At 39.4% G+C, this 13620-nt stretch overlaps 1 protein-coding gene across 1 annotated transcript; it reads left to right on the top strand.

The window, feature by feature from the left end:
* Window positions 1-1765: 1765 nt before the first annotated feature.
* On the top strand, window positions 1766-12965 carry LOC137283328 (ependymin-related protein 1-like). The gene is made up of 6 exons (XM_067814780.1): window positions 1766-2170; window positions 6231-6341; window positions 7938-8016; window positions 10415-10582; window positions 12119-12216; window positions 12592-12965. The coding sequence occupies exons 1-6, from the start codon at window positions 1967-1969 to the stop codon at window positions 12649-12651; spliced, it is 720 nt and encodes a 239-aa protein (XP_067670881.1). The 5' UTR covers window positions 1766-1966; the 3' UTR covers window positions 12652-12965.
* The last annotated feature ends 655 nt before the right edge of the window (window positions 12966-13620 follow it).

Raw genomic sequence — 13620 nt, forward strand, 5'->3', positions numbered from 1 at the left:
TCAAGCATGACTGTTCAAGGGTTATACCTTGAAGATATCTCATGATTGTATTTGACATTAATTGTTCGTGGGTTATAACGACTTAATCATAACTATTTACTTATTCAATAAAAGGCTACTGGCCCTAAATACATTGATAAATATATATTTCGCATGTTATACAGAAAAGAAAATATCATTTTTTTATTGTCCTGACATTATATAATAGTGGGCATAAATCATTTATAGCATTTGTATATGTGGAAGAAATTATAGTAGCAAAGCTGTGCTGTGATACAGGGTATTTCAAATATATATCTAGACATTCATTCATTATATCTAAGAAGACTTTATAATAAACTAATAATATATATTATAATAAATATAATATAAAATATAATAAACTATTTCATCTTCGACTAAATTCTAAAAAAATCTGAAATCACAAGAGAGATTGTTATACTTAACAGTCTCAGAACTAAGTTAAGTTATCACATCTACATGTTGTCAAACATTTTCTTTAATGTGGTGTAATAGCTCAATTGAGATAGTTTCAACATTTAAGACTGACTTGAAAAGTATATAATTAGAACACTTGGTTCTGTTATGCAGTGTTGAATACCTGTTTCGTGAAAGATTATCAGCCAATATTAGAAAACATTTTCCAGAAACTACTAGTAACCATGTCAATACATCCTTATATATAAGGTGTCCTGGCTGTAGACATGGTGGGTCAACAGGAAGGCCACAGGGGCAGCGTGCAGTATGCAAAGGGGCCAAAATGTTAAACTGTTTACGGTTGATAGTCTACTGACTATCCTTGCCATGGCAAACACGGGTTTCCTCCATCACAATCGTACAGTAACTAAAGCATGTATATCAAAAAGTCGAACCGTCTTAAATGTCTTAAATATTTTCTTTTCACTGTTATATATACCAGCGACATGACAATGTGCGTACACAACAACAAACTCATGTGTACCTCAAGGAAACTCTCAAAGCGTTAAAGTAAAGCACATATACTTTCATCTTGTCTGGCGTCATCGACCCCGAACAATACATACCCAAGGGGATTAAACAATTGTATTTTACACTAGTTTTTGACTGTTTCACATATCTCCTTCACTTAAAAATTCTAGTATTGTTGTTTCCAGCAAGTTCACCGCGTACTGACCAGTAGCAGACATGTTCTTATTTGTCGAATTCGCAGTAAGTCAACATAAAATCGATCCGCAGCCCTCGAGACCTTAAGGCTGCATGAGAGGGCTCTCATCTCAGTACTGAAGGACAACGGGTGAGCCGAGCACGTGGCACTTTGCGGAGAGTCGTACTATTTGTGTTACCCAGCAAAAGTTAGCGAACACAAATCGAAGGTTTTAATGATTTGATTCAATATATCTAACCGGTGCATCGTCCTACGAAAATACTTTCTTTGGTCACATGTCTCATTTATATGGACTGACACTGACAGATATTCACCACATCCCGGTTTTGGGTCGTCTCTTGAACAAGTGCTGAAACTTGCTGGACTAGTTCAGAGATAGTACTTCCAGACACTCTGTAGGAATCACCGGGCGTTTTGACTCTATACAATCGTGACTTCATATCGATAGAAACATTACAGTCACCCCTGCGTATATGTTCACAGCTACTCCAGGTCGTGAAGAAGAATGAACTTTTATCCCGAACTGCCCTTGTGACATTTAGATACGGAAAAGTCAGTCGTATCGGTGGTAATCTGTGTAGCGTAGGTTGTTACCTGTTACTGTCGTGGTTGACGAGAGGCAAACGTCTCCGACACTGGAGGAAGTCGTTAGAGGTCACGAACAGTTAAATACAGAGTATTGGAGGAAGCGGACATGTGAGGCAAACTGTAGCAGAGGAGAGAAACGTAAAAGCGTCGACCATTACTTCGCGCCCACGCTGAAGGGTGGACTTTGTTCATTAAGACGAGAAGAAACCCGAGGTCATAATACCTACAAGGACAATGTTTCAATTATTTCTTGTAACCGTGATGTCGATGGCAGGATGGGCTCGACCCGCGACCACACCATTCTCACACCAACCCGGACACTCGACGACCACACCTCACATACCCCGACCCTGCTGCACACACAGAGTGTTCCAGGCGGTGCTGGGCGAGATCGGTGGGGTCTATGTCAGTAATGCCTCACAAGCCATACCCATCGATGTAAGTATTTCTTTCTTACTTCGTTTGACGTTCATTTGCTGTTGCACCCGCGTTATATGTACAATGCAATATTGAAATAACTGTCTCGTGATTTAGAATATGATTACATTGTTTGAAAAAAGTGTTAAAAGCGGTTGCTTGACGTACTAGAATATTCAGTGCATTTTCAGTCATAATATATTATTTTCCTGAATATTGTTTCATAAAACGAGTCGGCCATGCATGCTAATCTCTTTGTTTTTAAACTTGAAGATCCGTCAGTACATTGTATATGATAATTTGTCAGTTGAATTTGTTTAAAGTGCTAAATATGAAGTTATGGTAATCTGGAGCCCGAACTTCATCATAAAGATTAATTCCGACTATCTATTTATTTTAGCAAAGGAATGCATACATCTCCGACATTCTTTAGAATATGCGAGTGGAAGTTTCATAAGTATATTCAGTTTCTATATGCATGTATGGACTATCACTTTTGCCAATTTCAGCAAACCACGTTTGCGCTGAAACGTTTAAAAATAGCGTACATGCCTTTGTCAACTGTTTTCAATTTGCCATAATATAGTCAAAACAGAAATTGGTTGATCTATTTCTACAAAAGATGAGGGTAAGATAGATATATTATCAGCGTCACTGCTTATATTGCGAACGAGGGCAGCAAACGAGATGTGTATGTAATTAGTATGATTTCTGTCCACGCTGGTATTTTCCCCTCGATCATTGATATCAATCCCGACTCCCTTGGGAATATACAACTATTGCAGGATCCAGTAGCACCGGGTTTTCTCATATGTAGGCGATGTAAGGTGAAAATTCTTATCAGGTGAAGCTAAAAGTAAATAGATCGGGATTACAATTGGAATATCTTCAGTGAGTTGATGATAAAACATTGCTCATTAATGTATGAAAAAGTCGTTCGTCCGAGCTATCCCCTATCAAAGAAGTGAGATTATGATAGTTCCTCGACACTTGATTGCTTTGTTTTACGAGTCAAGAACACCGGATCAAGTGTCCAGGTTTTGTGAGTTGGTAAAGTGCATGTCATCAACAGTTGATTCCTAGCAATATGGAGCCCTACATCAAGCCCCGCTATGCCTGCTCTCATTGTGTACGGGGCACTGCGATAGCGTGTTGATCGCTGACTGTGACGTTCATCAAGAAAACAAATCTTAGAAATGTTGTATCTGTGTAGGGCGTCAGTTAGGTTTAACCCTGCTCGGAGTAGTATCTCAGCAATATGACATGTTGTCACACACTTGTCCTTAGGTGACACTGGTAGCAGAAGTTTCTCACTTCGTATCCAACAGAAGGCGCACAGCCAGAGGCCTCTGCGTTATCTTGTGAAATGACATCGTGAAAAGTCGTATAAAAAGTAATTCGAGGTTCATATAGATTGATGCAAGGTGCTAAAAATAAGGTGTAATGGTAACAATAAAGTACTATAATAACCTTGCTTATAGACATGTAACACAGTGACTTGAGTGTCTGGTAACCTTGTATCATTTGGATAACATTATCACATGGTCTGTGGGTACACCTTGGTGGAGTTTCATGGTGTGAATATAATGGTTTCCCCCTTATCTTTATCTCTGGTGGCACAGGCTACTAGCTCATTGTTAGGAATACTCTCTAGACGGCAAGACTCACACAATATAATGAAGCCATGTTCCCGCCGATGGCACTTCAAGTGGCACTCATCAGGTAAACCAGGCATACCAGCAGGTGAACTTGGATTCTGGATAATGCATTTTACTATCTTTTTAAGGGAACGCTAAGAATTACGTCCGCTCAGCGGTCGAGTGAAGTAAACGGTGAGTGGGTGAGTTTGGTTTTACGCCGCAATATTCCACCTACATGGTGGCGGTCGAGTTTGGACCAGACAATCCAGTGATCAACATCGTGATCATCAATAAGCGCAATGGTCATCGAGCTTGATCACCCAATCTCGTCAGTTGCCGCTTACGACAAGCATGGGCTACTGAAGAGCATTTCCAACCCGGATCTTCATGGGTATCAAACGGTGAAAGGAAATGCAAACAGTACGCAATGTATACTCGATCTTCATTCCTCACACTCATAATTATTATATGACCAGTTGTATAAACTACATACATCCACACGTTACATGCCGTTACATTAACAGTAGTTGGTAGCATGTATAACACATCAGACACTTCATGATCATGGTCATTTTAAAACAATATGCAGCGTGTTCCCATGGAATAATCCAAATACCTTTACTGCCCAAACATTTCAAGATGAAGGCGGGTAAAGGTTGCTTTTGAAACAGGTATGCGCATATCAACCACAAAAAGACTTTGATGCACTCCTCGGAAGGAAGTGTCAAGAAAAACGTTGCATCTTTATCGGATGTAGCTTCGCAAAAATCTCTCAAGAGAATGATACAATGCGTCCTTGTTACGCAACACGTGGACACGGCGAGATAAAAACTAAAGCCATTGGCTAAGGTGTTTTATCGCTAGATACATCAAAGGACGAGCAGCACACACTCTCTACTAACTGCCGTGTTTGCAAAGCTAACCTTTACTGTTTATCCACAAATAATTAACTGCAAATATTAACGCCGTTAGAAAGGCCCGCACAGAGCTTGTGGTGGTTTAGAGACAGGGTGTTGAGTCTGAAAACAAGTGGTCTGACATTGCCGAAAGGTTAGCATTGATTAAGGGGCCCCGACAATAAAGGAATCAATGTCACAGTGTTCCTAAACAATATAATCTCGCCTTTCTTATACTCCCGGCTTCTCAACAAGGAATGCGTACCTCTTCAAGTACACACCATGGTTTAAACGCTTTAAACACAATGCTTTGACACATTTGACAATATATTTTTTAAAGAATAGAGAAATGTGATCGTCGTCAAGGTCGGCAAATACAATAAAACACGATGTTAAATACTTTGAGAAATATGGGATAACGGACCATATTCAAAAGATAAAATGTAGTTGTGCATGCTAAAGAAATGCAAAGAAATTTGCGAAACGCTCAACACATTTGGTATTCAGATTCGTATTTTGTGATATAGTGTCGACTGATTCTGATGACATTTTCGGGGAGTATGAAATCTCATGTACAAAGGACACGCTAAATACAGTGAAGGTAGTGGGACACCTTCTGTCATATCTTGTGACGTATTGGACATGATGGAGGGTCACGTGCAACGAAGGGATCCTCCCAGAACCTGCTCCAGCACGAAGCTGCCTCAAAAGATCATTGGCGTAGACTACCCCTTTAAAGAATCAGGAAGCTGACAAGGGTATGAGGAGGCCAGCGCTGGTTGTCAAACATTCACATGGAGGTTACAGTCATATTGACACGCAAAATGATATTTGGAATGTCCATATTCACCAATAAACACAAAATTAAACATTCCATGACCATGCTTGTATGCACATGCTTTTGCATAGAAATCATTGTTTTTCTTTAAATGTGCAATTATCATAATAATATCAACATGAAATTCATTAATTTTGTCGTTTTTCATGAGTAAAAGGATCATACAGGTCAGAAAAAATAACGTTTTTTCCCATCGTGGTCACCACGTGACGTTTAATGTGCGTGTTGAAAATATTTCATTGCAAAGCATGTTCCTGGAGATGGTCTTTAGTACGAGGTTCTATGTACAGAAGTTGAGCTACTGAAAAAACCGTTGAAATAGTTCCCCGGGCAGTCAGCTGTAGCTTCTGTACTTGAGCACAAGTGCGCCACTTCTCATATATAAAAACAACAAAATGCTTGCAGAATTATTTTACATATGTGGAAATGAAAATGACTTTTCAAAATGAAAATATTTTTCTAAATGAATATTATTAGAGCAATGGCATTTTATAAGTTGTAACTAATAAACTTATAATCGAAGTATCCATCGATTTTGAACACTTTCGTTTTCTGTGGCATCCTTATTATATGTGCTGAAGAGAAAAGCAGAAAACATTTTTCAACTGTAACAGGTCCGTGTAATGGTTCGAGTCATCGAGTTATAACTGCAAATATATGGGTGAAAATGACATTCCTTGTATTCAATCACATGTATTTTATTACAGGGATGGAACAAGCTTTTCTACGACTATGACCGGAAGTTGATGGCGCTGGAGGCCCATGACAGATCCCGCGGCCGATACCGAACTGTCAATATCATGATGGATTTCAACACGGTAGGCTCTAGACTAACACCTAGACTGTAAAATGAACAGATTTTAAAGTTCATAGTAACAAAATATGATATAATAAAAAGGAGCCCTGAGACTTACTTCATTTCAGCCTGAAGCTGTGGAAATGTAGACTTGCCACGTTTGTTTTAGACGATCTTGGTTTGTATGACAGACCAGTTAGTGTACTGCCAACACTGCATACCCTGGTACCCAAAAATGAATCTTTATCAGCAAAATTTATTTTGGAGAGTGAGTATTTACAAACAATCTGTTGATAAAGGTATGACATGTCAGTATGGCAACAGAACTGGGCATGTATAGAAATGACCAGAAGTTATTGAGAATTTAAAGACTGTAATTTTTCTTCACTCTTTACTCACGTATTAAATGAGACTAGTAGCAGAACATAACTACAGATTCAAAGACAGCCGCATAGTTACTAACAGCATTTTGTCACAATGGGCAGCAATGCAGGCTTCAATGCGGCGGGGCGTATTACTGATCAAAGAAATTAGAAAGTCATCTTTCACATCAGCAATCATGGACATATTTTTCTTATTGACACTTTCGTTCATAAGGCCCAAACATTTTTTGTTTGATTTAGGTAAGGGCTATAGCTTGGCCAATCTAATAATGTCTTATTTTGGGTCCGAAACCAGACCTGTGAATGCCTGTGAATGTCGTTGTCCTGTTGGAAAATCCTAAATGTCCATAGAACACGTGAACAGACGTAAGTAAATGTCCCTCGAGAATATCTATGTACCACTCACTGTTCATATTCCCTTCAAATACACAGAGGAGCGTTCCCCTAGTACAGATATGCCACGCCATACGTTAAATTTCGGGCTACTTTGGGCGCTGATACTAAGTTTTTTCAGTTTGTTTGGTCCAGAATTTCAATGTATCAGGAAAAAGCCACACAGAACTTTCATCTGAGAAAATCTCATTGTCCCAGTTAGAATTTCTATGCTGTAAGCACCAGTTCAACCTTCGTTCCTTTGTTCAGGTTTCATGATTGGTAATGAAATTCCTCGACGTTTCTGCCAACCCATTGCATGCAGCTCAGTTCTAATTGCCTCCTTACAGACAGCCACACTTCCTCTGTCAATCATATCCGGCCTTACGTTTTCTAAACTCCTTCGTTCGTTTTCAGAAACAGGAATACCAAGCCGCCTCTTGTGAGCGACAGTCAATTTTTCAAAACACGATAAACATTGGACAACGGGATGCCTATTCTACTTAATTTATTTTAGCAAATCTGATGTCCGTGCTATAATAAACTAAAATTATCTTCCTCTTGTCTAAATCATGTATACTGAAGATCACTGAAAATGTCGTCTGCTAGCAAGTTAACGAAGGGGGATAACCCTTTACAAACTAATGAAAAAGGATTAACGGAATTGTCGCTCTTGAATGGAACCAAGCACTTGCTAGATAGTCATTGTTGTTTATACTAGAAATCCAGTTAAACATATTCCTAATGTTCTTAAAAAATCTGATCATACTATATCAAAGTTCGGAGTGTCCAGTGTCATGTGTAACCGTTTGTTTGTATAACAGACAGTGTATTGCTGCACACGCCTCCTTCCTGTATTTCAGAAGAAGCAGTATATCACAGACAAGGGGACGTGTACTATTGTGGACATCCATGAGGAGATGCAGCACCCATGCGTACCAGGTACCTAGACTTGCTACAAGGATACCATACACTGACAAATTCTTTCAGTTAACAAAACGTCCCGGGGAAGATGGGAGATGTTCAAATGTCTAATGTTAAAACTGAAATTTTAATACAACGTGACAGTTACTCTTCGTGGTATTAATTTTCAGACATGACATGGCTGAGGGTCCCAATATGGCAGTCTTGTAGGCCCCTTAGTCATAAAATGTAAATATATATTAATAACGAATAAGAGATATATCTCACTACTGTGGGAGCATTCATACATATCCACCGTGTCTCATATCTGCGCTCCGGATTTAAATTCACATTTGAATATTCCATACACTATCTGAATTGACAACCAAATTGATGTTGAATATAGTCGGTTCATGCAGAGGATTCAAATGACATGGACCAGCAGTCACTGCAATCTCTGATCTGACTGCTTCATTAATAGAAAGAAGAATAGAGGAAGATCTACACTAGTGATTACTGTTGGCATTTAAAGTGTATGTGACTATACTTTGAAATATTTAGGTAACTTAACCTTACATTGAAAACACACTCCGTGTGTCTGCTAATTAGACAGTGTTTACTTTTCCTCAGTTCAGTAATAAATGAGCATTCATGTTAAGGGAAATGTACATTAAGTGTTATGTAGTTAAAAAGGAAAGAATAAACAGAACTATTTCTGTGGCCACATACTTAGGTGTTGTTGCAAATATTTACTTGCCATTACTTTGTTAAAAATATCGAATAACGTGTTGGTTAAAGATTTTATTTGAGGGCCCACGAAGTTGTACAAATTACAGGGGTCAGTGTGCCATACTGGATGAGACCAGTACATCTTTCATTACTGTTTTTGCTTAGGGAAAATAAATCACATGCACAAGAACTTTGTAATGTTTTGTTGGTAAAAAAACTTTTAATAATAAGAAGTGCACTTTGTGTCAAGTAAACCCACCAGTACGGGCAAATAGCATTCAGTGATTTGAGTGAAAAAAATTATAAAAAAACGGATCTTCCTCTTAAGACGATCCTCAAAGACAAACTTTCTGAACGGAATTAGTATGCAAATAATTTCCTGTCGTCACTTGATATGTCCCTGGCGTCTGGACAAATATCCAGCAGTTGTACAATGTGGCTCACGTGTGGTAAAAACTTGAACTTGTAGATTCAGACGCCCCGACACGGAACAACCTGATGTAATCGTGCAGTATTTACTGTTTACTTCTACTGATTGTCAGTCAGAGTTCTTTGATGTTACCTGAAAACATTCTAGACAACTTAATACAATATGCATGCATACGTTCCTGACGCAATTGCCAGCACTTTAGATATGATTTCTGATCCGATATGAACTTGTAGCAAGTCTTGGAGAACCTACGACTACTTTGCATGCTTAAAGTACCTGAGTTGGCACGGGGTTTTCTGATGACGCTGCACCACAAACTCCATCTTGCTACCGCCACGCTCTCCAGGTATTGCCGGCTTGTGTATGCAGCTTATCATAAGAAAGGGACGTGTTTGTGCTGGTTGTGATGTTGTTGATCAATGGGATAAATCAGTGTTAGCTCCTGGTGCACAGTAAGTTAGGTAACGGACAGCTGAGACCTGGCTCATATAGTTAAGACTAGTGCCCTTCAATCACACGCAAAGTATTATGCTCTGTGTGATCTTTATCTTCGTTTCTAATACAGTTGCATGTAGGGACCTTTATCTCACACAAGGCCAAGTATTCCGAAACTAAATCCATTTCTGATCTTTTGAGAGATTTATCTGTAACTGAAGGCTGTGTCGTTGTTGTTTTTGCTCATGTCTCCATGTTGTGGTATGCAATTTCCATCACTGCTGTAAGAGACGGCTCCAAATCTGTACATTGCCTTGCACTAACTCTTTATGTGGTCTTGTTAAGAGATTCTCGTACAATAAAGGGCGAATATATTTATAGTCAGTACGACTTACCTTTATCTTCACAATCAACATGTAGTCAAGTTTAAGAACTTGCACATATACACATATGTGAATGTAGCACCTTGTTCTGATATATGCGACCGAAACACGACCAGACTTTCTAAGTTGATGTCATTGCATTAACACTTGAGGATGAACTGGCTTATGCACTCTTTTCTTATTTGTTCATTATATTGTACCCATGTTTCGTAGTAATTGCGTTTCGTCTACGGGAATTACTTTGTCGTGACTTTTATGTTTCAGCAGTAGATATGTTTCTTTTAAAACCGATTTTTAACCGATGGCAATGTGTTATGCTGCACACCGTATGTAGTGTACATGTACGTATTGCACATGGCATTGGTGAGTACAACATGCTTGCTTATAGAACTGCAAGGGCACGTGGTGGTGGACATTTTATTTAGTATGGTTCAACAGGCGCACATTATCTGTTTCCAAGGCAACGCGACATACCTGGGTACCAGCTACTTCGGGTACGGAGAAGAGAGGGTGGAGTTTGTATCGTGGGAGTTTCCGACCCGGTCATCAGATGTGATGGTGAAACTGACCGTCAGTTCCAGGAACTGTATACCCATCACAGAAGCAATGTACGGCACACTTCGTGGAGGTAATCATAAGAGGCTGCTGTGATTGCTTGGGCTATGTCTAAATATGAAAATACATAACAAAAATCAGTTTCTATAATATGTATTATGCACCATTTAGTTCACAGTAGGCGTATGGAATGATATCATAAGAAACTTAATTCAGATCAGTTTCAGATTGACATAATGCAATGCCATGGTCACGGCAATCATGACAAGCACTCTAGAACAAAATATAGTGGACACTAATAGTTAATCAGTGCGGATTTACCTGATATTAATAAAGACTCGAAGCTTAAACACGAACAGAAAAGTACTTGTTTTCATGTGGACACATCTTACATCTGCATCAAGTGCTCAGGATTTGTGTAACTGATATCAGTGTGTACGACTTTGAACAAACAAATAAGGACATTAACTACTAGTACTCTCAGTGACTGTAGCACTGCCACAATCACTATCGTATCGGGAACCAACAATATCCATCCAACCTAACGGCCGCAGAACCATAAATGTGAGCAAGGAAGTCAGGATCTGTATGAAATAAGTGCTCAGGAGAGCAGGAGTGAGCAGGAGTGTTGTGGTCATACAAACGTCCGATAAATGTAAACGAAATTTAATGACTGCCATGGCTGACGATGGCCAAACTCCCTCGAGCAGTGCAGACAAGGGATAGGCTTTCCATAGACAGGGGGCATCTACATGATGATTCTGTGTATTCGCCTTGGAGTTTCTAGTCGATTATGTTTAAGTTGAATTATTCGGAAGAGTGCAGAGAGTTACGTGACGCAGCTCATGACCTTGGCGTTATTGTTGAACCGCTGAATGATTAACGTCAAGCGTAATATGGACAGCTCGACCTGGGTTTACCGCTCAGCGTTGGCTTTTTGGCACTGGTAGTTCATACACGATAACAGATAGCTGGGACCTGCCTGGTGATATTTGTGAGGCAACACAGGCTCTGTATTTCTCCACACCTTGTGTCAACAGTGCTCGTTTCGTTCAATAATTCTGCTGTTGGTACTACTAATACGATTACGACCATTTGTTTGTTGTTTAACGCCGCGCTCACCAATGTTTAAGCTATATGACGGCGGTCTGTGAATAAACACGTCACACCAGCAGACGATCCCCAGTGCTTTACATCATGAGCATCAACTAACGCAACTGGGATGACATGCGGCAACCAGTTTAGCGAGTCTGACCACCTGATCCTGTTAGTGACCCTCTACGACAAGCATGGGCTGCTGAAGGTCATCTGCATGACTTTAGCCCTTGCAACGTTTTTATCCACCAGTGATCCACCACTCCCATTAATGCAACATCATCGTCAACAACGACGATAAAACTATACTCGCTCACTCACTATTCTTCGTCAACAGATTAATTTTACCCCTGCGAGAGATTAATAATGTATTGTGTGGGACTCATTCGTGATACCCATCACCTTCCTGTCAACGTCACAAGAGTCCAACAGTTGTCCAACTCATTGACAATAAAATGCGCATCATTTGTTGCCTGACCAACCACACAATTTTCTGACAACTTCTCTGTTGTAGTGAAGACGGCAGTCAGCTACAGTTTTGCAGAGTTTCAACCATCAATACAGGACTATGGGGTTTTTGCCATCCCTAGACACTGCCAAAACAAACAGACGGTAACATTTCATCTTGTTCAGTATATGTGAAGCATCAGAAAATCCTGCCATGTCTGTTAAAAATGCTGCACTTTTCTTGATTCAGCGATTACTTTCACAACCCAGAGGAAGTAAAACTTCTGGTGTTTTTTGTCAGCAGTGTTTACATTAGGACCACCCTATTCAGCTGCCTATATGTAAATGTATGTTCATTAGTTTACAGAATGCTCAAATGTCTCATTATAAAACCAACTCACTCCATCTTGTACCATATACAACCGATTGAAGCACTCCTAAAATACTTAGCATTTTCACATTTCCATCATTCAAATTAATTACCAGTACTCTTTTTTAAAGGTGTTTAATCCGCAACTATTGTCTTTTGTATTTTTTCAGAAGAACCCCCCCATGGCTCGTCATTCAATTGAGGGAATCAGAACGTTTTTACCAAACTAGGGAGGGTGTCTACTTGCCTGACACTTATACAGAATGGCTGGCTACCCAAACATACGGACTCCGACGAGAAATGGTGTATTTGTTTTTTATTGTATCATTAATTGACATTTTACTTGGCAGTTTGAATATTTATACTTGAGGTATTGTACAGATGGTGTAATTGCTCGATTCGATATGCGTGTTTTGATTGCCTGGTGTGTGTGTGTGCGCGCGTGTGTGTTCGGTCGCATGTATGTGTAAATATAACAGTATCGATACTACTATATGTTTGTGAAAAACGTATTACGTTGTAAATAAACGATGACCCATTTAAATAATCGGCCTCGTGTCTGTTTAAATTAATCACCCAAACCTTCTTTTACAGCACCTGGTGTTTAAATCAGTTACACAAAAATGTATGTTATACAGTGATCTCACTCGTATAGATTAAACCGAGCCATGTCAACAACAGAGGTGTTGGGGGTAAATATCTCGTATATATATTTCAGTGAATGCACAATTCAGAGACAAATGGTAGTCAGTCGCCTTTAGGTGGTAAAAATATATAACTGTATCTCGGGAATATTTTCCTCTAACGTGATGTGATACGACAGAAACTACATGCGGTAATTAACCAAAATAATTCTCCTACGTATATATAAAGTGGCGCGGGAGCAAACGGACATTCGGACTATTGGAATGCCCTGTAGAAGGTTTTGTACATCATAAGCAGGGTAAGTTTGTGGATGTCAACTTCTGTATTACGATAAAAACACATTTTTGGAGTACATGCTGACTCCTTACTCCGGTGAATATATATATTATATATATATGCGTGTGTGTGTGATGTGATGTGATGTGATGTGATGTGATGTGATGTGATGTGTGTGTGTGTGTGTGTGTGTGTGTGTGTGTGTGTGTGTGTGTGTGTGTGTGTGTGTGTGTGTGTGTAAGACACGTAATTGAAGTTATATCGGTTATGTTATGGGC

The sequence above is a fragment of the Haliotis asinina genome, chromosome 5, assembly GCF_037392515.1.
Source record: "Haliotis asinina isolate JCU_RB_2024 chromosome 5, JCU_Hal_asi_v2, whole genome shotgun sequence".
Lineage (NCBI taxonomy): Eukaryota > Metazoa > Mollusca > Gastropoda > Lepetellida > Haliotidae > Haliotis > Haliotis asinina.

Coding starts and splice junctions, on each gene's coding strand:
- LOC137283328 (XM_067814780.1), top strand. CDS start 1,967: ATGTTTCAATTATTTCTTGTAACCGTGATGTCGATGGCAGGATGGGCT. Junction 6,342..7,937: donor TCATGATGGATTTCAACACG/GTAGGCTCTAGA, acceptor CCTGTATTTCAG/AAGAAGCAGTATATCACAGA. Junction 10,583..12,118: donor GTACGGCACACTTCGTGGAG/GTAATCATAAGA, acceptor TCTCTGTTGTAG/TGAAGACGGCAGTCAGCTAC.